This window comes from Hyperolius riggenbachi, chromosome 5, assembly GCF_040937935.1.
Source record: "Hyperolius riggenbachi isolate aHypRig1 chromosome 5, aHypRig1.pri, whole genome shotgun sequence".
Classification (NCBI taxonomy): Eukaryota; Metazoa; Chordata; class Amphibia; order Anura; family Hyperoliidae; genus Hyperolius; species Hyperolius riggenbachi.
This window is the reverse complement of record NC_090650.1, coordinates 81,366,511-81,392,193: the sequence shown is the minus strand read 5'-3', so window position 1 is coordinate 81,392,193 and position 25,683 is coordinate 81,366,511. Positions and strand designations below refer to the sequence as shown.

Genomic DNA, 25,683 nt, shown 5'->3' with positions numbered 1-25,683 from the left:
TCTAGTAACTAAATAGCCATAACAGTAGTAACAGTAAGATAAAATGATAAAGAACGATTTAGACATAAGGGTCATAGTATGGTATAGGGAAATGGGTCACAATGGTTTAGGCCAGGTTAATTCAGAAATCTTTGTATGGTTGAGAATAATTATAGTTATAATTACAAGGGCCTATCCCATGACTATTTTTTACGTGTAAGTGTAAGGGTATCCTCTGGGGTCGGTGAGGGAATATTTTATATATATTCGCCCTTCATGGAGGATCGTAGTCTAAGGTGGCATATGCCCATGGATCCCAAACCCTATGGAAGTTAGTTTCCGTATCTCTAAGATTGGCAGTCATCTGTTCCATGGTTTTAGTCCATGTTATTTTGTTTTTAATTTCGGATATAGTAGGCGGGGCTATATTCTTCCATGCTGTAGCTATTGCAAGCCTTGTGGCTGTTAAAATGTGGGTTATGAGTCTGGAGGTATATCGGTTGACATTTAGAGGGGGCTTGCCTAATATCATTAATAAGGGGTCCATAGGAATTGTAGTTCCCGTGGTGCGGGAGATTAAGTCTTGAACCTGTTGCCAAAGGGGTTGTATCAGTGGGCAGTGCCAGAAAATGTGTTCTAGGGTTCCTTTCTCGCCACACCCTCTCCAGCACAGATCAGAGGTGCCCGGGTATATTTTTGCAAGTATAGAGGGAGTTAGATACCATCTGTAAAGAATTTTATAAATATTTTCTTTAATTTGTACACAGATTGAGGAATGTTTTGCATTCTCCCAAATATCTTCCCAGTCTTCTAAAGGGATAATTATGGATAATGCTTTCTCCCACTTTTGCATATATGGGTGGGAGGGAATTGCTGTGCCTGATTTGTTGTGAAGCGTGTTATATATTTGTGATATAAGATTTTTTTGATGTCCTCTATGTAGGCAGATGGTCTCAAAGAGGGTTGGTGAAGTGCTATGAGTGGGTTTACAGGCCCTGGATTGGTGCTGGAGGTAGTGGGTGATTTGGTTAAATTCCAATAGGGTTTGGGAGTTGAGTTGTATCTTATCTTCTAATGTGGGTCTAGTCAATAGTTTCTTGGTCTTCGGGTCTGTCCAATCAGAGAGGTTGAAGTAGCCTAGATTAAACCATTTTTTCATAAAGGTTTTTGAAGTACCTGGGGGAAAAGATGAATTACCTAGAATTGGGAGGAGTGGTGATGGGCTTGATTTTAGATGGGTTGCATGTGCAATAGATTTCCAGATGCGTACTGTGAAGGTAATAGTGGGTAGGAGATCAGATTGGGTCAGTTTGGGGGGGACGTCTGACCATATAAGCGAAGCCAGTGATAGGGGAAGTATACTAGTAGCTTCCAGGAGGCCCCATTTAGTAAATACTTTGAAGTTGGTCCATTCCTTTATTTGTCTAAGGTGTGAAGCTAAGTAGTAATATTTAATGTGTGGAAGACTAAGCCCACCCATCTCCCTTGGGGAGAGAAGAACCGATTTAAGGACCCTGGGGCGTTGGTGGTTCCATACAAATTTGAGAAATTCTGATTGTAGCCTCTTTAATTGTATCGAGGGCACCTGGACAGGTAAGGTTTCAAAAAGGTATAAAAGGCGAGGTAGGATGTTCATTTTTAATGAGTATAATCGGCCTAGCCATGAAATTTTATAAGCGGTCCACTTATGAAGATCTTGGAGGATTTTTTGAAATAGGGGAGGAAAGTTCTGTTTATATAGTGTGGAGTATGAGGGGGTGATGTGTACACCTAGGTATTTGAGGGCTTGAGTTTTCCATTTGTAGGGATATGAAGCTTTTAGGGTAGCCAGTAGGTTTGTGGGAATCTGGATTGGGAGAGCTTCCGTCTTATCACGGTTTAGTTTGAAATTTGAGAGGGATTCAAACTCAGATATGGTGGCGTGTATGGCAGGGAGTGATGTAATAGGTTGTGTGATGGATAAGAGGATGTCATCTGCGAATAGGGAGATTTTATGTTCAAAATTATTTTGTTTAACTCCTTGGATGTTTGGATTTAGTCTGATCGCTGAGGCTAGGGGTTCAATACTGATGGCAAATAGAAGGGGGGAGAGGGGGCACCCCTGCCTTGTGCCATTGTTTATAGCGAAGGGTGATGGGGAGGCAAAGGGGAGTTTAACTGTAGAGGTGGGGAAGGAATAAAGGAATTGTATTAAAGACATAAATGGGCCTTTGTATCCTTGAAAATCCAGTAGTTTGAAGAGGAAGGGCCAGGAAAGTCTGTCAAAAGCCTTCTCTGCATCCAAACTTAGGAGCAGAGAAGGCTTTCTAGATTTGTTCATAAGTGAGACAAGGTTTATGGCCTTCCTTGTGTTGTCGCCTGCTTGACGACCTATAATAAAGCCAACTTGGTCGTTATTAATGAGAGTGGTTAAAATGTGGTTGAGGCGATTAGCCATTGTTTTAGTGATGATCTTAAGATCTGAATTTAACAGAGAGATTGGGCGGTAACTTTGGGGTTGCATGTCTATTCTGCTTCCTGTTTTAATCTACAGAGGTAGCAGCATTAACACAAAATTCTGAATATCCAATCAAAGACTTCCAGATCAATGACAACATCAAATCAACCACGTTTGTAAATTGCATATTTCTTCTCTTCTCATCATCTCATAGCTGACAGAGTGGTCAGTCTTCCTCAGTATGTGATGGATCAATAACTATGTTTACTGACATAGAATGGTTGTAGATGAGTCCACTGGCTGCTTTCTGGTTCCAAGTGAATCTTACTACTGATAGCAAATAGGGATGAGCTTCCGAATTATGCGGGATGATTTCCGAGTATCCGATCGGAAATCAGCATTCTGCGGCAGAAATCAGCAATTGGAAATCAGAGTTCTGTGGAATACCGCATTACCGAGACCATTAATGGACATTTCAGGCCAAGCACAAGACTCAGAAGGTTTAGGCCAATCAGAGAAAGTGTTGTGCGCATAATATAGCAGATTCTTCAAAAACATTTTTTTTAATTACTTACATTTATCAACAAAAATGGCAACCCGACCCCCCAACATTCGTGGAAATTAGAAAAACACTGGTCGGAGTGCGGAATTCTGTCGGAATTGGCATCTGACATCCAGTGGCGTAGCAATGGGGATAGCCGCCATAGCGTTGCTACGGGGCCCCGCGGCAGCGCTACGTCACAGGGGGCCCGCAGCTGCCCAAGAGGAATTATTTTTTTTGTTTGTTTATTATTTTTTTTTGTTTACTTTTTGTTTGGGGCCCCCCTCCCTCACCTCAGTGCCCCCCCCCCTCCTCACCTGGGGTCCCCCCTCTTTTTATCAGCGGCGGGAGGTGAGTCATATACAGAAGGCTCCGGCGGGGGTAAGCAGCCACTAGAGGTTCAGCTGCCTCCGGGCTACGGTGTCCCCACTGTATTGCTGCTCGCACCACTTCCTGGTTTTATTGCGAGCAGCAATACAGTGGGGACACCGTAGCCCGGAGGCAGCTGAACCTCTAGTGGCTGATTACTCCGACGGAGCCTTCTGTATATGACGCACCTCCCGCCGCTGATAAAAGGAGGGGGGACCCCAGGTGAGGCAGCTACCTCCCCTCCCGCCCGGCTACCTAACTGCCCACCCTCCCACCCGGCTACCTAACTGTCCACCCTCCCACCCGGCTACCTAACTGTCCACCCTCCCACCCGGCTACCTAACTGCCCACCCTCCCACCCGGCTACCTAACTGAGGGCTACCTAACTGCTCACCCACCCGGCTACCTAACTGCTCACCCACCCACCCAGCTACCTAACTGAAGGCTACCTAACTGCCCACTCACCCACCCGGCTACCTAACTGCCCACTCACCCACCCGGCTACCTAACTGCCCACTCACCCACCCGGCTACCTAACTGCCCACTCTCCCACCCGGCTACCTAACTGCCCACTACCTAACTGCCCACCCTCCCACCCGGCTACCTAACTGAGGGCTACCTAACTGAAGGCTACCTAACTGCCCACTCTCCCACCCGGCTACCTAACTGCCCACCCTCCCACCCGGCTACCTAACTGCCCACCCTCCCACCTGGCTACCTAACTGCCCACCCGGCTACCTAACTGAGGGCTACCTAACTGCCCACCCGGCTACCTAACTGCCCACTACCTAACTGCCCACCCTTCCACCCGGCTACCTAACTGCTCACCCTCCCACCTGGCTACCTAACTGCCCACCCTGCCACCCGGCTACCTAACTGAGGGCTACCTAACTGCCCACCCTTCCACCTGGCTACCTAACTGCCCACTCTCCCACCCGGCTACCTAACTGCCCACTACCTAACTGCCCACCCTCCCACCCGGCTACCTAACTGCTCACCCTCCCACCTGGCTACCTAACTGCCCACCCTCCCACCCGGCTACCTAACTGCCCACTACCTAACTGCCCACCCTCCCACCCGGCTACCTAACTGCTCACCCTCCCACCTGGCTACCTAACTGCCCACCCGGCTACCTAACTGCCCACCTGGCTACCTAACTGCCCACCCTCCCACCCAGCTACCTAACTGCCCACCCGGCTACCTAACTGCCCACCCAGCTACCTAGCTGCCCACCTGGCTACCTATCTGCCTACCCTGCCACCCAGCTACCTATCTGCCTACCCTGCCACCCAGCTACCTAACTGCCCACCCTGCCACCCGGCTACCTAACTTCCCACCCGGCTACCTAACTGCCCACCTTTCTACCTAACTTCCCACCCGGCTACCTAACTGCCCACCTTTCTACCTAACTTCCCACCCGGCTACCTAACTGCCCACCCGTCTACCTATCTGCCTACCCTCCCACTCGTCTACCTATCTCCCTACCCTCCCACCCAGCTCCCTAACTGCCTACCCAGTGCATTGCCTGCACCGCAAATAGTGTGCCAGCCTGCCCAACCACCCTCCCTCCAGGTAATTAATGTTAGCCCACTATAGACCTAACTACATATACTGCATTTTGTGGGGAAATCTGGCGACAATCTGGTTGCATTTTGTGGGGAAATCTGCTGACAATCTGGTTGCATATTGTGTGGAAATCTGCCGACAATCTGGTTGCATATTGTGTAGAAATCTGCCGACAATCTGGTTGCATATTGTGTGGAGATCTGCCGACAATCTGGTTGCATATTGTGTGGAAATCTGCCGACAATCTGGTTGCATTTTGTTGGGAAATCTGCCGACAATCTGGTTGCATTTTGTTGGGAAATCTGCCGACAATCTGGTTGCATTTTGTAGGGAAATCTGCCGACAATCTGGTTGCATATTGTAGGGAAATCTGCCGACAATCTGGTTGCATATTGTAGGGAAATCTGCCGACGATCTGGTTGCATTTTGTGGGGAAATCAGATTGCCCCACAAAATGTTTGGGTGGGAGGTCCGAAGTCCGTGGGGTTGGAAGGTCGTGGGGGGGGGGCCCATAATTTTTTTTGCTATGGGGCCCAGTCATTTCTAGCTACGCCCCTGCTGACATCCCTAATCACAAACCACCAGTATAGCAGCCAGGCAGATGGCACAAACCTACAGCTCATTATTTTACATTCTACACATGCCCATTCGGGCGTAGCTTTACTGTTTATTTTAAAGGAAAATATAACTTGACTTAAGGCACCTTTTAGGCTATATGTGTATATTGGTATTACCTTTACATTAAAGTCTGAATAGCATCCAATTTGGGTTTGTATAGCATTTGGGCTCAGCCTTCCAGTCACCTACCACATTCAGAACAATCAGCAAAGGACTTTGAACACAGGAGAATTCCGACAAGGAGTGTTTGAAGAAATGCAAAGCAGACAGAATTCAAAAGCAGGATAACGCTGTTCCTCAAGACCTCATTCAAAATTCAAGCTCTGTGTTTCAGATCCATGCAACGTTCTTCTTATAACTACATCTAGTGAAAAAGCACTAAATGTAAACTAAACGTACACAAGATTCTAATGCAAACATGAACTCAAGTTTCCTTTACTTAATCTCATGACTAATATGTTCTAAGTAAATATGATTATTTTCGTAGTGTGAAATGGTATGTCACCGCATACATGTAAAAACAGCACAGGGAAATTTGGGCGCATGGTGAAGCAGAAAGATTCCTGCAGCACGCACCTGAATGTCTATAGCCATGCAGCTCCAAGTAGATGGGACATGGAAATGGCCACTTTCTCTACCACGAAAGGCACGAGGACCGGGGCTTCGGCTATTATATAACCAAACTCCGGCTAGCGGTGGGTAATGTGGTGGTTTCTGAATCCGGAATTCAGCTATTGTATAGCAGGAATCTGGATACAGACAGTAGAGGCGTGTGTAGTGACATAAAGGAGAATTGTCTTGTTTGGATATAATGGTCCACACCACATCCAAGTATAAATCAGCTTTATTGAAGATCCCTAAAATGCTGTGTAGCAGCTACAGCCCGCTGTTTCAGGTTACATGCCCTTTTACAAGCCGTTCAGCACAAGCTTGTAAAAGGGCAAGTAACCCGAAACAGCGGGCTGTAGCTGCTACACAGCATTTTATGGATCATCAAATAAAGCTGATTTATACTTGGATGTGGTGCGGACCATTATCTCCAAACAAGACGGATCTTCACCCTGTTGGTACAAGGGGTTGTTTCCCACACACCCACAGAGGATTGCCGAGGTGCTCTTCCGTCTCTCTTGAGTGACATATAGGAGAATGCAGTAAATTATTCAGTAAACCCAGGGCCGGTTCTCTCATGAAGCAAGGTGAAACACTTGCATCAGTAAAAGAGATTACAGGGGCGGTATGTTTGTACTGTGTATACACTAACCACATGTAGTCAGAGTAGGAGGCGAAGCGAGAGGAGAGATCGAGCAAGGTGAAGAGGTCATCATTGGGGAAAAGCAGCTTGTTGTACTGTGTGAGGAGTCTGGTAGTGAGTGAGGAGAGGGGAGGCTGGAGAGCAGCGGTGCTTCATTTCACTTGCACAGCAGAAGGGAGGAGGTGGCACTGCTGTCCTGACTGAGAAGGAATGGAGGAAAGCCGACTGGCTGAGTGTGAGCAGTTTGTTTGTCACAAACATCCTCACAAGTTTGCTTCAGGCAGCAAAAAGTCTAGAGTAAACCCACTTTTACATTCAATATCCTGGTTTCAGCATCAGAAACAATTCCTATAGTTATTTATTGGTATGTAGCCCCTCCCTCCCACTGAGGCTTTTCCTAGGCTGTTTATTATGTGGAATCCCCCACCCCCCAGAGCATTCTGGGAAACCAGGTATCAGTTGCACTGGCTTCTGAACTCCCAGTAAACAAATATTGCTTCAGAGTTGTGTCCCCTAGTACTAAAAATGTTGCCACCTGTGATTAATTTCCCCCAAAAAAAAATTTACAATGGAAAAACACTGACTAAACATTTTATAAATTAACCACTTCAGGATTCGGCGTACGCTTAACTACGCCCCTGAATCCTGAAGTGGATTGCATGGAAACGGCCGCTCGTACGAGCGGCCTTTCCATGTCAGTTCACGGAGGGTGTCTCCGTGAACACCCTGCGAGCCGCCGATCGTGGCTCGCAGGGTAAATGTAAACACACGGGGAAGATCTTCCCCGGTGTTTACATGTATACGGCGCTGCTGCGCAGCAGCGCCGTGGCGGAGATCGGCGATCCCCGGCCTCTGATTGGCCGGGGACCGCCGGCACCTGATAGGCTGAAGCCTATCCCATCAGGCGCAGGACGGAATTCCGTCCTGCGCCGCTCACAGGGGGAGGTAGAGGGAGGGAAGGGGAAGGCGGCCAGGAAGCGCTGCGGAGGGGGGCTTTGAAGAGAGCCCCCCCCGCAAGCGCAAGCAGCCGGCGGCGATCAGACCCCCCCAGCAGGACATCCCCCTAGTGGGGAAAAAAGGGGGGAAGTCTGATCGGCCTGGCTGCTAGCTGATCGGTGCTGCGGGCTGGAGAGCCCACGCAGCACCGATCAGCAAAACCACCCGGTATCCGGAAGTGGTTAATATTGAAAAAAAATATGCAATTTTATTCATTAAATTATATTTTCTACAATATATCTTTAAATGTGAAGTCAGTTTAAAGAAAATGTGACCAAAGATTGAACTTCATCCCAATCAGTAGCTGATATCCCCATTTCCCGTGAGAAATCTTTATATTTTCTTAAATAGATCATCGGAAGGGGGGGAGGGTTCTGTATGGTTGATTTTGTGGTGAAACCCCTCCCACCGTGTGATGTCAGGACCAAGGACATGAAATCACACTGTGGAAGCCTTGTTGCATTGTGGGAAATACAATTACAGCTGTTTCAAATTACCAAGCAACCAGTATCTCCCTCTGTGCATATGTCTATCTATAAAAAAAGAAATATCACATTCTGACAGTTGGTGCTGGATCAAACAATATGAACAAACTACATGGCAAATATCAATCATTTATTGATCTCCCTTTTTTACCTTCTCACTTTGTAATGTATTGATTATTTTCTTCCCCTTTTCGCGAAAGTTCCTCTTTAAGACATAATAGAATATCAATAACATTTCTGATATTTTACTATCAGCATTACCCAGCAACCAAATTCTCACGTTCCTTTATTCCACGTACTCCCTTTTACCTGTACATATTGTTTTTGTTTGCAGATTTTACTTATTCCCACATCACCCTGCTCATCAATGAGACATGTGCTCTTTATACACTAACATTTTATACAGAACTATAAAGATTTGTTGTGCTATTTCATACGCAGGTGTCGATAACAGACATTGAAGACGGCTAACCTCAGTCTGGGAGTACATTTCTGGCTTCTGTTTATAAATCTTGGCAATCTGATTTCCTGTGAAACGCTGTAAAAATAAAGAAATCACAAAAAGTATTGAGCAGGATGTATGCATAGGAAGGATGTAAAAATCAACTTCTTACTAAAGGCAACACAAATACATTTTTTTTCAGATAGCTTTATTAGAAATAATTCAATATGCACAGTCTTTGCCTGAGATTAATTGTCTGGGAAGGTGTCTATGTTATTACCTAGTTGCTCTTTATGGATATACATCCACAAAATTGTAAGGGAATACCTGCAACAGTTCTACAACTCACTGGTAACTAGGTATAGGTGTAAATGAAAAATGCATACAGTATATGGGTGTCATGTCATGTCTTGTTCCAAATTTCATTTAACAGAATACATTGTGAAATAACTTTCTGCATGTGACCACTAGATGGCAGGCTTTAATCTATTTCAGTTCTGTAAGCAAGGCGTATTCTGGCAGCATATGCTTGGATTGGGAACATAAATGTTAATTTTCTTTTAAGCAGTACCAGTTGCCTGGCTGTCTTGCTGATACTCTGCCTCTAATACTTTTAGCCACAGACCCTGAACAAGCATCCAGCAGATCAGGTGTTTCTTACATTATTGCCAGAACTGACAAGATTAGCTGCATGCTTGTTCCTGGTGTTATTCTGACACTACTGCAGCCAAATAGAGCAGCAGGACTGCCAGGCAACTGGTATTGTTCACAAAAAAAATAAATATGGCAGCCTTCATATTCTCATTTCAGTTGTCCTCTTGAGGACCGTGGGCTTTACCCCCCCCCTTAAGGACCAGACCCTTTTTTTCCATTCAGACCACTGCAGCTTTCACGGTTTATTGCTCGCTCATACAACCTACCACCTAAATGAATTTTGGCTCCTTTTCTTGTCACTAATAAAGCTTTCTTTTGGTGCTATTTGATTGCTGCTGCGATTTTTACTTTTTATTATATTCATCAAAAAAGACATGAATTTTGTCAAAAAAAATTATTTTTTTAACTTTCTGTGCTGACATTTTTCAAATAAAGTAAAATTTCTGTATACATGCAGCCTGAAAAATGTGGACAAACATGTTTTTGATTAAAAACACCCCATTCAGCCTATATTTATTGGTTTGGGTAAAAGTTATAGCGTTTACAAACTATGGTGCAAAAATTGAATTTTCCCATTTTGTAGCATCTATGACTTTTCTGACCACCTGTCATGTTTCATGAGGGGCTAGAATTCCAGGATAGTATAAATACCCAACATCCCAAAGTATTCACTGAGAGGCATAGTGAGTTCATAGAAGATATTATTTTTTGTCACAAGTTAGCGGAAAATGACAGTTTGTGACAAGAAAAAAAAAAAAAAAAAGATTCCATTTCTGCTAACTTGTGACAAAAAAAAAATGAAATCTGCCACGGACTCACCATGCCCCTCTCTGAATACCTTGAAGTGTCTACTTTCCAAAATGGGGTCATTTGTGGGGTGTGTTTACTGTCCTGGCATTTTGAGGGGTGCTAATTTGTAAGCACCCCTGTAAAGCCTAAAGGTGCTCATTGGACTTTGGGCCCCTTAGCGCAGTTAGGCTGCAAAAAAGTGTCACACATGTGGTATCGCCGTACTCAGAAGAAGTAGTATAATGTGTTTTGTGGTGTATTTTTACACATACCCATGCTGGGTGGGAGAAATATCTCTGTAAATGACAATTGTTTGATTTTATTTTTACACACAATTGTCCATTTACAGAGATATTTCTCCCACTCAGCATGGGTATGTGTAAAAATACACCCCAAAGCACATTATACTACTTCTCCTGAGTACGGCGATACCACATGTGTGGCACTTTTTTGCACCCTAACTGCGCTAAGGGGCCCAAAGTCCAATGAGTACCTTTAGGATTTCACAGGTCATTTTTGTTTCAAGACTACTCCTCACGGTTTAGGGCCCCTAAAATGCCAGGGCAGTATAGGAACCCCACTAATGACCCCATTTTAGAAAGAAGACACCCCAAAGTATTCCGTTAGGAGTATGGCGAGTTCATAGAAGATTTTATTTTATGTCGCAAGTTAGCGGAAATCGATTTTAATTGTTTTTTTTTCACAAAGTGTCATTTTCCGCTAATTTGTGACAAAGAATAAAAACTTCTATGAACTCACCATACTCCTAACGGAATGACCTGTGAAATCCTAAAGGTACTCATTGGACTTTGGGCCCCTTAGCGCAGTTAGGGTGCAAAAAAGTGCCACACATGTGGTATCGCCGTACTCAGGAGAAGTAGTATAATGTGTTTTGGGGTGTATTTTTACACATACCCATGCTGAGTGGGAGAAATATCTATGTAAATGGACAATTGTGTGTAAAAAAAATCAAACAATTGTCATTTACAGAGATATTTCTCCCACCCAGCATGGGTATGTGTAAAAATACACCCCAAAACACATTATACTACTTCTCCTGAGTACGGCGATACCACATGTGACACTTTTTTGCAGCCAAGGTGCGCTAAGGGGCCCAACGACCTATTCACGGGTCATTTTGAGGCATTTGTTTTCTAGACTACTCCTCACGGTTTAGGGCCCCTAAAATGCCAGGGCAGTATAGGAACCCCACAAGTGACCCCATTTTAGAAAGAAGACACCCCAAGGTATTCCGTTAGGGGTATGGTGAGTTCATAGAAGATTTTATTTTTTGTCAAAAGTTAGTGAAAAATGACACTTTGTGAAAAAAAAACAAAAATCAATTTCCGCTAACTTTTGACAAAAAATAAAATCTATGAACTCGTCATACACCTAACAGAATACCTTGTGGTGTTTTTTTTCTAAAATGGGGTCACTTGTGGGGTTCCTATACCGCCCTGGCATTTTACGGGCCCAAAACCGTGAGTAGTCTGGAAACCAAATGTCTCAAAATGACTGTTCAGGGGTATAAGCATCTGCAAATTTTGATGACAAGTGGTCTATGAGGGGGCGAATTTTGTGGAACCGGTCATAAGCAGGGTGGCCTTTTAGATGACAGGTTGTATTGGGCCTGATCTGACGGATAGGAGTGCTAGGGGGGTGACAGGAGGTGATTGATGGGTGTCTCAGGGGGTGGTTAGAGGGGAAAATAGATGCAACCAATGCACTGGGGAGGTGATCGGAAGGGGTCTGAGGGGGATCTGAGGGTTTGGCCGAGTGATCAGGAGCTCACACGGGGCAAATTAGGGCCTGATCTGATGGGTAGGTGTGCTAGGGGGTGACAGGAGGTGATTGATGGGTGTCTCAAGGTGTGATTAGAGGGGGTGATAGATGCAAGCAATGCACTGGCGAGGTGATCAGGGCTGGGGTCTGAGGGCGTTCTGAGAGTGTGGGCGGGTGATTGAGTGCCCTAGGGGCAGATAGGGGTCTAATCTAATGGGTAGCAGTGACAGGGGGTGATTGATGGGTAATTAGTGGGTGTTTAGGGTAGAGAACAGATGTAAACAATGCATTTAGGAGGTGATCTGAAGTCGGATCTGCTGGCGATCTATTGGTGTGGGTGGGTGATCAGATTGCCCGCAAGGGGCAGGTAAGGGGCTGATTGATGGGTGGCAGTGACAGGGGGTGATTGATGGGTGGCAGTGACAGGGGGTGATTGACGGGTGATTGACAGGTGATTGACAGGTGATCAGTGGGTTATTACAGGGAAGAACAGATGTAAATAATGCACTGGCGAATTGATAAGGGGGGGTCTGAGGGAAATCTGAGCGTGTAGGCGGGTGATTGGGTGCCCGCAAGGGGCAGATTAGGGTCTGATCTGATGGGTAACAGTGACAGGTGGTGATAGGGGGTGATTGATGGGTAATTAGAGGGTGTTTAGGGTAAAGACCAGATGTAAACACTACACTTGGGAGGTGATCTGAAGTCGGATCTGCGGGCGATCTATTGGTGTGGGTGGGTGATCAGATTGCCCGCAAGGGGCAGGTTAGGGGCTGATTGATGGGTGTCAGTGACAGGGGGTGATTGATGGGTGGCAGTGACAGGGGGTGATTGACAGGTGTTTGACAGGTGATCAGTGGGTTATTACAGGGAAGAACAGATGTAAATAATGCACTGGCGAATTGATAAGGGGGGGTCTGAGGGCAACCTGAGCATGTAAGCGGATGATTGGGTGCCCGCAAGGGGCAGATTAGGGTCTGATCTGATGGGTAACAGTGACAGGATGTGATAGGGGGTGATTGATGGGTAATTAGTGGGTGTTTAGGGTAGAGAACAGATGTAAACACTGTACTTGGGAGGTGATCTGACGTCGGATCTGCGGGTGATCTATTGGTGTGGGTGGGTCATCAGATTGCCCGCAAGGGGCAGGTTATCGGCTGATTGATGGGTGGCAGTGACAGGGGGTGATTGATGGGTGATTGACAGGTGATTGACAGGTAATTGACAGGTGATCAGGGGGATAGATGCATACAGTACACAGGGGGTGGGGGGATCGGGGGGGGGGGGGGGTCTGGGGAGAAACTGAGGGGTGGGGGGAGATCAGGAGGGTGCAGGGGGCAGTTTAGGGAATTAAAAAAAAATAGCGTTTACAGATAGTGACAGGAAGTGATTGATGGGTGATTAGGGGGGTGATTGGGTGCAAACAGTGGTCTGGGGGGTGGGCAGGGGGGGGGGGTCTGAGGGGTGCTGTGGGCGATCAGGGGGCAGGGGGGGGGAGGAATCAGCGTGCTTGGGTGCAGACTAGGGTGGCTGCAGCCTGCCCTGGTGGTCCCTCGGACACTGGGACCACCAGGGCAGGAGGCAGCCTGTATAATACACTTTGTATACATTACAAAGTGTATTATACACTTTGTATGCGGCGATCCGGGTGCTAGTAACCCGCCGGCGCTTCCGAACGGTCGGCAGGTTACAGCGCGAGGTGGGCGGAGCCAGGCGCCGGTGGCTGATCGCGTCACGAATGACGCGATCGCTCCGCCCATGCCCGTACAAGGACCGCCGCCAATTGTACATGCGGTGGTCCTTGCGGGATCCACTTCCCGGCCGCCATTTGTACATGCGGCGGTCGGGAAGTGGTTAAAGGGACGTGACACGCATGGCCATAGCAAGAGGCTGCTCCAGAGGGGTCATAGCACGACTTTGTTGGAAGTCGACTGGCTTAAAGCGGATCCTAGATGAAAAACTAACTATATCAAGTAACTTGTCTATATATCTTATCTAAAGTTTAGATAGTTTACACAGCAAATCTAGCTGCAAACAGCTTCAATAGAATATGATTATTTCTTCCTGTGATACGACAGCAGCCATGTTGTTTGTAAACATTACACACGAGCAAGCTTATCTGCATCTTCAGCACTCAGCCTGTGAAAAAAACCTAACCCCCCGTCCTCCTCCCTCCTCTGAAATCTCTCAAATCTCTGGTTAGTAATTCCTCCCCCTCTTCCTGCCCAGACTGAGCTCCGATGAGCCCTTGCTACTGTCTGAAAATGCCAAGGCTCTCTGAAAAGCTGTGGGTGAGGCTTGTTTAGTTTATAGGAAATTTGAATATTAAAACAAAAAAGTAGTTGGCTTCAGGAATGCCCTATAAACAATAGGAGAGGTACACAATTATGCAATGAGTAAAAATACATCTCGGATCCACTTTAAAGGCATACCCATGAGAGGTGCTCGGAGTCCCTTTAAGGGCCATACCAACAAAGCAACTTTTTGTGACAAACATTTTTTTCTGCAATATCGAGCATCATTTAATGAAAATTCACTAAACGATGTTTCATGACGCACGTCACCTGCAGCTATCTTTCATTTTTGAATGCTGGATTAAATCACGGAGAGTCATTCTGATTGTTGAATTTGCGGGTTTTGCCGCGATCGTGTAAATGAGTGTTCACACAATCGTTCGTTTACAACGGTGTCAACAACTCTTGCAGATTCAACCAGATGGTTCGGGGAATGATCGTTTGTCAGCGAAGGTCCCCAATCCATCTGGCTGTGGCTACTTAGCTTGAAGCCTAGTACACACCATTCAATTTTCCCTTCAGGTCCTATTCGAATGAGTAATCAGATCGATATTTAGATCTGACACTGATCAGGTATAGACAAAAGTTACCGCATACCTGTATACAATTTATTCAAATTCCGATCAGATTTCCGATCATTTTTCCTTAGGCTTGCTTTCCTAGTTATGCCTCTGGTTCCACCTGATGATATATGGAATAAGTCCCATGGCCTGCACTCCATCACTAATCCATCAAAGCCATGGCTATCTCACAGCTGTACTACTACTAAAAAAAGAAAAAAAATGCTTTTTTTTTTACTGTTCCATATAACATTGAGGGGGGAGTGTACCAACATGTAATGTAGTGTAAGTAACATACGATCCAAGGACCTCTGAGACAACTTACCTCATAGGCTCTGGATCCAGTAATATTGGCCAGTTCTTGTGCCCCTCCTACAGACTTTTCAAGATGGCGGCACTCAGCACTTGTACTGGAGTCCATCCAGATAGGGCTGTCACTGACAGAGAAACAGGACTGCAAATAACCAGCCATGAGTGAATATCATCCCATAACAACAAACAAACACAGAACATTTATATCGCACTTTTCTCCTGGCGGACTCAAACGCCAGAGCTGCAGCCACTAGGGCACACTCTATAGGCAGTAGCAGTGTTAAGGAAACTTGCCCAAGGTCTGCTACCGAATAGGTGCTGGCTTACTGAACAGGCAGAGCCGAGAATTTGAACCCAGGTTGCCTGTTCCAGAGGCAGAGCCCTTAACCATTGCACCATCCAGTCACTCCATAGACTGGTAACAACTGGCTGGATCGCTGAATGTCATTTCTCTATGAGGGTCCTTTCACATTAGGGTGCAGTAATTTTACCGCACCCTACCATAGGGCAATGAAAGTCTATGGAGATTTTCATACTTCCGCAGTACGGTGCCACGCGATGGAAGTGACGTTTTCGTCGCATCCCTGACGGAGTGGCGGGCATGCGCAGAAGCGTATTTCTTACAATATGCTTCCATATTTCCAAAACAGGAAGTGACCGCAAGCCAGAGTCACTTCCTGTTTGGATCTTGGCCAGAAGGGGATTACTGCATACTAATGCAGTAATCCCCAAAAGGCCTGGTTTTGGTGGTGCGGTGCGACCCCCGGGCTGCCCCACACCTCTAACGCCAGCTGGTAGCCTGAGACCGGCCGGAGGCTTTTCATATGTTTAGTAGTCTTAGAAAAAGAAAGGTTAATAGCTGAGTCAATAGTTGAAGTTTCACCCAGCTAGAGTAATATGCCAAGGCTGCACAAAGGGCTGAATAAAACCCAGTTGTGTATAGCCACCCGCTCTGATAAGATGGTAAGACTGCTGAAGAACCACTCTTACCACCAGTGAGGCCTTGTTCACATTATAGGCATTTTTGTAAAATTCTAAGTACGGGCGATTTTCAAAATCACCCTGAAAGGGCTTGTGCAATGATTCTCTATGAGAGAGTTCATATCAGAGCAGTTCGTTTGCGATCCGCTTTGAAAAGCGGTGCTTGGGCCATTTTTGAGGCGATTTGCCTCAATGGAAGGTATAGGAAAAATGCAAAACACTCACAAAATCGCTTTGGCAAGCGATTGTGTGAGCGTTTTTAAAAAAAAATACATTGTATTTATTTTTTCCGAATAAAACGACGGAAGTGCTCTGCAAAAGCGCTTACAAAAAAACGCCCACAAAAACAACCGAACGCGCAGAAAATCGCCGACGCCCACCGCAAACGGACACACAAGCCAAGCGCAATATAAATAAGGCCTTAAAGCAGGGGTCTCAAACTCGCGGCCCGCGGGCCATTTGCGGCCCTCGATACAATATTTTGTGGCCCGCGCCGGCAAAAGCTTCCTTATAGTTCGCTTCAGTTCTCCCAAGTAATCCGCCGCATCCCTGCCGCTAAACAAGGGCTGCAGAGCCCCCAAATCGCCCGGAGGGCAATCCGCCGGCATTTCTCGGAAGGGGCAGAGCTTTCAGCTTCAGCTCTGCCCCTTCTGACATCAATCGCGGCGCATCACCGCCTCTGCCCGCCCCTCTCACTCTTCCTTCACAGAGAGGGGCGGGCAGAGGCGGTGATGCGCCGCGATTGACGTCAGGAGGGGCAGAGCTGAATCTGAAAGCTGTGCCCCTTCCAGGAAATCCCGGCGGATTGCCCCCCGGGTGATTTGGGGGCTCTGCAGCCCTCGTTTTGCAGCGGAGATGCAGCGGATTACTTGTAATGGGAGCACTGAAGCGAACTATAAGGTAACATAGGCAAAATAGTTCGCTTCAGTATGAATTTGTGATCTGCTGATTGACTTTTTTTGTGAAATCCCTTATGCGGCCCAGCCTCATCCTGACTTTGCCTCCTGCAGCCCCCAGGTAAATTGAGTTTGAGACCCCTGCCTTAAAGTATGCAGGGAACTTGAAATGAGAATAATTTGAAGTCTTCCCTCTTCCCTCCCTTATAAACAATGCCAGTGGCCTAGCTGTCATACTGAGTTATGCTGAGTATACATCGATGGGTAATCTAATAGGAAGTTGCATAATGTGTACATGTCCAAACTGTTTAGATCAATAACGAGATCAATTTTCCAATGATACCTTCCCAAGATTTATCCCATTATTGATCTGGGTCCGATCAGACATGTTGGAAATAAACAGTTTGATTCTGTCTATCGGACGGGAGGTTGTATTGAGTGTACCCAGCATTAGGCTTTAAATGTTTTTGAGCCACACACCTGCAACAAGCATGCAGCCAGTGAAGTCAGACCAGAGTCACAGCATCTTGACAACTGGCATTGTTTATTAGAGAATGAAGATGGCAGCATCCATATTCCCGTCACATAAGGTTCCCTTTAAAGACACCCTAAGTGAGAGGGATATGTAGCCTGCCATGTTTATTTCCTGTTAAGCAATACCAGTTGCCTGGCAGCTCTGCTGATCTATTTGGGTGCAGTAGTGTCTGAATAACACCAGAAACAAGCATGCAGCTAATCCAGTCAGATCTGACAAAAACGTCAGAAACACCTGATCTGCTGCATGCTTGTTCAGGGTCTATGGCTGAAAGTATTAGAGGCAGAGGATGAGCTTGACTGCCAGGCAAATGATATCGCATAAAAGGAAATAAATATGTCAGCCTCCACATCCCTCTCACTTCAGGTGTCCTTTAAATGATAAAGGGAAGCATCTAGTTGCTATGGGAACCCCTGACCTAGCGTTTTGCCTGTTATAAACCCCTCCATGTTTTGTGCCGCAGTTTGGGAGGACTGACCTGCAGTGCAATGTGCAGAGGGAGCTCGGCCGTCAAATGATGTAAAGTCGCTCGGGAGCCTTCTTTCCAATATACGCTGCCATGTTGCTATAATGGGAGGGATACATAAGAGAGAAAACATTGGCAGTAATATTCCTAGAACTGAATAAATACATGAACGTTTACTGATTGATGTATCGTCCATCATATTGCTGTGACATTGATGCATTACCTATGCAGCTTTGCAAATGATGAAATGTCATTTTGAGGTCCGCCCTCAATGACTTTCGTATGCAATAAACTACATCTACTTAGTAATTACTGTTATATACAATATATGTCAAAATGTCTTCTATGCTTGTAAATATCTCTTGGGAGATCAAACTTAATTTTGAGGCTAATTAGACTTGTCCAAGTATGCGTTTAGCTTGCTCTTAAAAACGATAAATTCTAATCTGCACTGTGGGCTTCAGCAGGAGTTTTACCATTAATTACATTTTAAATAAAACATGGTACGCATTGATCTGTATGGGTGTCCCCGTGCTTGTGGGTAGAACGTTAAAGCTGGCGCCAGTTATTAGATTGCCACCAGACATGTGGGCACAATCTGGCCGTGAAGAAAAGACAATGCCCTCCAAACTAATTACCATTTGTAAAGCAGGAGGTGTAGAATATCCATTTAAAGGACACCTGAAGTGACAGGGATATGTAGGCTGCCATATTTATTTCCTTTTAAGCAATACCATTTGCCTGGCAGGCCTTCTGATCTTTTATGCATCAGTAGTGTCTGAATCACACACCTGAAACACGCATGTGGCAAATTCAGTCAGAGGACAGCCAGGCAATTTGAACTGATTAAAAGGAAATAAATATGGCTGCCGCCATATCCCTCTCACTTCAGGTATCCTTTAAAGCAGCGGGGTCAGCCCTATTAGGCCAGGAAAAAAAACACATATATAAGTAAATAAATACTTGATCTACTTACATAACAGATGTATTGTACTGTCCAAGTTTTGATTTCAGTGAATTTTATATAGTAAATAAAGAGAATTCTGTTCTTGGGATTTGCCATTATGGTTCTGACTAAAGCCAAATCCTGATGTCATTTCCTTCCTTACTTTTTTTTTTATTTTCTCCTCCAATCTCCAGTGTCATCTCTGGCTTGCTTTCTAAACATGTTTGAGCACAGCATCAGGTTTCAGTCTCAGCCTGTCACACTGGACTGCTCTCATCCAATCAGTGAGGAGCAGGAAGGTGGGAGGAGAGATAACAAGCTTACTTCTCATCGGCAATGTACCAAATAGAGCCAGGCTGACAGATAAGATTTATTACTACACAAACATTTCTGAATAGATTGGTGTGCTTGCAATGCAGGGTGAGATTCCTGGCAGCATAATGAACACAGTGCAGTGGGTAAATGGAATTTGATTTTGTGGCTGACAGTCCCGTTTTAACACTAGGTGGTATACTCATATCTGGCCCCAACAGAGTGGAGAGACAGAAGCCTGGCAGGCAGAGGAGACTGCATACCCACTACCATATTGAATGTTGTACTAGTAAGCACTAGTCCTGTTCAGTTTACATGGGCTTTAACCAATCCATGCAAAACTCATTGAATCCGTTCTGTTCTCCAGACATGGAAAAGCTTTGGGCTCATTTACTACAACTAACATAGTTCTAAACCTTGGACCACCCGGCTCAGAATGGATACACTTACCTGGCCTGTTCCAGACAAAGCTTTCACTTTGGAGAAGTCAAATCCAGAAGATTTCATTCTATCCAAGATGCAATCTAGAGCCTGTACAGAAAGACCATATACTGTGATCATATTATTGGATTCAGGAATGTGATAGGACTACTGTAGGGGGTAGGGTGAAAAAAGAGTTGAACTTACCCGGGGCTTCTAACGGTCCCCCGTAGACGTCCTGTGCCCGTGCAGCCACTCACCGATGCACCGGTCCCGCCTCCGCTTCACTTCTGGAATTTCAGACTTTAAAGTCGGAAAACCACTGCCCTGCAGGGCCACATCCTCACTCCTGCTAACGTCATCGGGGGCATACTGCGCAGGCACAGTATGGCCTGCGACTGCACAGTACGCTCCAAGTGACGCAGCGGGAGCAAGGATGCGGCTGTGGAGGTGCAGTGGTTTTCTGACTTTAAAGTCAGAAATTCCGGAAGTGAACCGGTGGCGGGGACCTGAGCATCGGTGAGTGGCTGCACTGTTAGAAGACCAAGGTAAGTTCAACTCTTTTTCCCTCTACCCCTTACAGTACTCCTTTAAGTAGCTATAGCTAACAAGTTCTGAATAACAAAGAAAAACACAAAGTAGTGTGACTAACTCACAGAATAAGCAAAAAAAACTGGTGAATAATAATAAATTGAAAGCTCACATAAGTTCATGGATGACAAGATACCAATATTGAGTTTCCCAACAGATTCTATCAAGGTGATTTCCAGTTAATTTTGACCAAAAATAGATCCAAAGTATCAATCGGACTAGATGGAAGATTCAGGTTGATTCGAATTTCAATATATTGAATCTACTGATGGAATCAATTGAAAATCCATGGCTGTGTGTGGTAGGAATCGATTCATATCTGAATCACTTCTGATCAGATAGGAATCGATTGTTTTGCCACATTGGGTGGCAATGTATAGGTGTGTGGGTACCTTTAGGCTTCCTCTGGACAGCACTGCACACACAGAGCAGCTTTCTTATCACCGCACACATGGAGAAAAAAGCATGACTGCTCAGAGGGGAGGTGGTGTGGAGCTAGCAGAAGGACTGAGTGAAGCTGCAGATCTGACTATACTATGGTCAGATTTCAAACCAGTTTTCAGCTGGCTGGATTACAAGGAAGCACACGTTTACAGAGTATGAAATAACAACAGTACTTTTAGTAAACACTTCTCTTTAAAGGAATACTGTAGGGGGGTCGGGGGAAAATGATTTGAACTTACCCGGGGCTTCTAATGGTCCCCCACAGTCATCCTGTGCCTGCGCAGCCACTCACCGATGCTCCAGCCCCGCCTCCGGTTCACTTTTGGAATTTCAGACTTTAAAAACCACCATACTGGGCCTGTGCAGTATGCTCCTGGTGACATCAGCGGGAGTGAGGACACGACAACGCAGGCGCTGTGGTTTTCCAACTTTAAAGTCTGAAATTCCAGAAGTGAACTGGAGGCAGGGCCAGAGCATCGGTGAGTGGCAGCGCGGGCACAGAATATCTGCGGGGGACTATTAGAAGCCCCGGGTAACTTCAACTCATTTTCCCCCGACCCCCTACAGTGTCCCTTTAAGGGTATATTAGTGGATTCATATATTTGGATCCACTACAGCAGTGGTTCCCAACCCATGTGCCGCGACACATACATGTGTCGCGGCAGCTTCAGGTATGTGTCGCGGCTCTCTCGGAGGGGAGCAGCGCAGTGGAGGGAGAGCTGTGGGCAGCGGCGGAGAAGAGGGCCATCTCCCCCCCTTCTCTCACCTTAGGGTGCTCTGCCTCCCTCGCTCTCCCCTCCGATACTAAGTGTGGCGGCACTTGGCAGCGGGCGGGACTTACCTTCCGTGTCGCTCCAAGCGCCGGCCGGAAGTTTTGGTTCTGCAGCCGCTGCTCTGGTCTGGATCATGCCAGAGTAGTGGCAAATCATCCCGCGCCGCCGACGAGACCAGACGGAGGCACGGAAGGTAAGTTCCGCCCCTCTGCCAGCCACCGCACTTCGTTTCGGAGGAGAGAGCGAGGGAGGGAGAGCACCCTGAGGTGCCGCTCTCCTTCCCTCGCTCTCTCCTCCGGGGGGGGGGGGGGCACCTGGCTACATATACTGGGCACATATATCCCTGGCTCCATATACTGGGCACATATACCTCTGGCTACATATACTGGGCACATATACACCTGGCTACATATACTGGGCACATATACCTCTGGCTACATATACTAAGGACATATACCGGGGCCATATACACCTGCCTACATATACTGGGGACATATACCCCTGGCTACATATACTGGGCACATATATCCCTGGCTACATATACTGGGCACATATACCTCTGGCTACATATACTGGGCATATATACCTCTGGCTACATATACTGGGACATATACCCCTGGCTACATATACTGGGCATATATACCTCTGGCTACATATACTGGGCACATATACCTCTGGCTACATATACTGGGCACATATATCGCTGGCTACATATACTGGGCACATATACCCCTGGCTACATATACTGGGCACATATACCCCTGGCTACATATACTGGGCACATATACACCTGGCTACATATACTGGGCACATATACCTCTGGCTACATATACTGGGCACATATACCCCTGGCTACATATACTGGGGACATATACCCCTGGCTACATATACTGGGCACATATACCTCTGACTACATATACTGGGCACATATACCCCTGGCTACATATACTGGGGACATATACCCCTGGCTACATATACTGGGCACATATACCTCTGACTACATATACTGGGCACATATACCCCTGGCTACATATACTGGGGACATATACCCCTGGCTACATATCCTGGGCACATATACCCCTACCTACATATACTGGGCACATATACCCCTGGCTACATATACTGGGCACATATACCCCTGGCTACATATACTGGGCACATATACCTCTGGCTACATATACTGGGCACTTATACACCTGCCTACATATACTGGGCACATATACCCCTGGCTACATATACTGGGCACATATATCCCTGGCTACATATATGGGGCACATATATCCCTGGCTACATATACTGGGGACAACTGGCTGTTTGTCATTATGTGCATTTACTGGTGAAAAGCTGTCTCTTATTATGTGCATTTACTGGTGAAAAGAGGTCTCTTATTATGTACATTTACTGGTGAAAAGCTGTCTCTTATTATGTGCATTTACTGGTGAAAAGCTATCTCTTATGTGCATTTACTGGTGAAAAGCTGTCTCTTATTGTGTGCATTTACTGGGGAAACGCTGTCTCTCATTACGTGCATTTACTGGTGAAAGGCTGTCTGTCATTACCTGCATTTACTGGTGAAACGCTGTCTCTTATGTGCATTTAGTGGGGAAACGCTGTCTCTCATTACATGCATTTAGTCTACGTGTCACGGAGATCTGAACGTTTGGTTTGATGTGTCACGACTCCAAAAAGGTTGGGAACCACTGCACTACAGGGTACAAGTAGATGCTGGCATATAGCATGCTGAGGTTCAGCCAATAGAAACCTGCTGTCATTGATTAATTTCAGCAATAAACTAATGACCTAGTCGATGAGGTAGCAAGTAATGTTGCTATTTTTGTAGATGATACAAATTTGTGCAGAATGATCAACTCTCAGGAAGATGGTGTCATATTGCAGCAGGCTCTGGATAGGATGGCTATAAGGGCACATAAATGTCAGATCAAATTCAATGTACCAGCAGTCTAGCACCATACAAAATAAACGGGATACAGATGGGGACATCAAACTTTTGGGATAGACTTAGGAATGCTCATTGACAAAAATATAATAATCGTAGTTAATGCCAAGCCGCTGCAGCTAAAGCAAAATAAAATGTGATATGCATTAAAAGGGAAATAAAAAACTTGGAATGCTAGCATAATACGGCTCGTTTAACTCTCTAGTAAGGCCGCATCTGGAATATGGAATTCCCTTCTTGCAGTTTTAGAGCAACAAAATTGATAAATGGGATGGGAGGTCTCACTTACCAAGAAAGGTTAGATAAACTGGGCTTACTTAGTCTGGAGAAAAGATGCCTTAGAGGAGATCTAATTAACGTATATAAATACGGTACATCAGAGGGCAATATAAAAGCTTAGCAGATGAGGTTTTTGTCCCTAGGCCTGTGCAAAGCACTAGGGAGCATGATCTGTGTATAGAGGGAAAAAAGTTTTAGCTGTTTATTTAGGAAAGGGTTCTTTACAGTAAGATGATTAAAATGTGGAATGTATTTCCACAGGAAGTAGTTATGGCAAATGATATATCAGCGTTTAAAGGGTACCTGAGATGAGAGGGATATGGAGGCTGCCATATTTATTTCCTTTTAAACAATACCTGTTGCTTGGCAGTTGTCCTGATCCTGTGTCTCGAATACTTTTAGCCATAGACCCTGAACAAGCATGCAGCAGATGGTACTCTGACTCAGCTGACTCAAGTTTTACTGGATTAGCCATATGATTGTTCCAGGGTTTTGACTTAGACACTACTTATGTCATGAGAACAGGGCTGCCAGGCAACTAGCATTGTTTACAAGGAAATAAATATGGCAGCTTCCATATCCCTCTCACCTCAGGTTCCCTTCAAAGGGGGCTTAGATGCTTTCCTTGCGTTGAAAGAGATTCATGGCTATAATTACTGGGTAATTCCCAGTGGTGTTGATCCAGGGATTTTATCTGATTGCCATCTGGAGTGGGGAAAGATTTTTTTTCCCTTTTGGGGTTAATTGGACCATGCCTTGTAAGTTTTTTTCGCCTTCTCCTGGATCAGCAGGGATATGTGAGGGTAGAGGGTAGGGTTGTACCTTATTTTCAGGTTAAGATTGATGGGCGTTTGTCTTTTTTCAACCCAAATAACTATACCTCCCTCCAGCAGTCTCTTTAAACCATACACAATCCCTTACTGCCCCTTTTTGTACATTCAAGCCAATTGAAACAGCTCCTCTTATTCACTCACTGTGAGAAAAAGTAGTAAGACAGTGCCCTACTTACACACAACTCGAGTTACGTTTCATACATACAAAGTTGTCTCCGTGTACAAAATATACAGTACTGTTTTTGTTACTACATATTTGTTGTTATTGCATGCTACGGTATCGTATAAACAAGTAGTTCAAAACAAATTACAAACACACTGAAAACAACCAAAAACATTTTTTTATAATGCATGTCAAAATCCAGAGTCCAAAATCAAATAGTTTATCCAAGTTTCACTATGTATAACGCCTGACTCAGCATACCAACAACAACTTCAATTTACAACCTCACCATACGGAACCTGTTTGTAAGCGCCTGTATATGACATCATTACAGAGGAGGATTCTTACCTTAATCCACATTAATACAGGTGAAGTTACCGTCAGCTTGTTACTGTGGACATGGACCCCACCTTGTGTCCTGAAAACAAGCACACATTGATTATTCACAGCTGGGAATGCACTGACTATTACTATTTACAAGTAGACTTTGTAGCATTACACTACAGCTATTATTCACAGCTAGACTTTCATAGCATTGTTTTTGATTACTCTAACCATTTCAGAAAAATCTGAACTGCGCTCAATAAAAAAAAACCCTCGTATTGCTGTCTTGTGTTCACCTTTTTGCTGCCATAATTACACACAAGAGAGGTATCAAATACCTCCCACTCATATAAATTCCCCCTTATCTGGAACGAAGACAACCAGAAGTCTCAACTAAACGGCATGCCTGAAGGGATAACGGGGACTGTGCTTTGGGATTTTTTAGGGGGGTTGCAGGGCATAAAATACTTACCGAGCCTCCAGCGCTGTCTTCTAACCTTCCTGTAGCTCCTAGTGGTTTTCTGGCGTCTTCCATGCACTGCTCCTGGCATGTCACCTGACCCAATGCGGGTCACGTGACACGCTAGGAGCCGTACACACAGGATGCCAGAAAGCCGCTAGGAGCTACAGGAAGGTTAGAAGATACGCAAGGGGCTCAGTAAGTATTTTATGCTGAGCGAGGTGGGAGGT

At 45.6% G+C, this 25,683-nt stretch overlaps 1 protein-coding gene across 2 annotated transcripts in view; it reads right to left on the bottom strand.

The window, feature by feature from the left end:
* XYLB (xylulokinase) overlaps positions 1-25,683 on the bottom strand; it is a 351,409-nt gene that overhangs the window by 201,029 nt on the left and 124,697 nt on the right. For both annotated transcript variants that reach the window (XM_068235920.1, XM_068235921.1), the window contains 5 exons: positions 25,018-25,087; positions 19,660-19,740; positions 17,964-18,050; positions 15,087-15,215; positions 8,716-8,781 (listed from right to left, as the gene is read on the bottom strand). In XM_068235920.1, the coding sequence (XP_068092021.1) occupies positions 8,716-8,781; positions 15,087-15,215; positions 17,964-18,050; positions 19,660-19,740; positions 25,018-25,087 (433 nt within the window). The remainder of the gene's footprint in view (positions 1-8,715; positions 8,782-15,086; positions 15,216-17,963; positions 18,051-19,659; positions 19,741-25,017; positions 25,088-25,683) is intronic.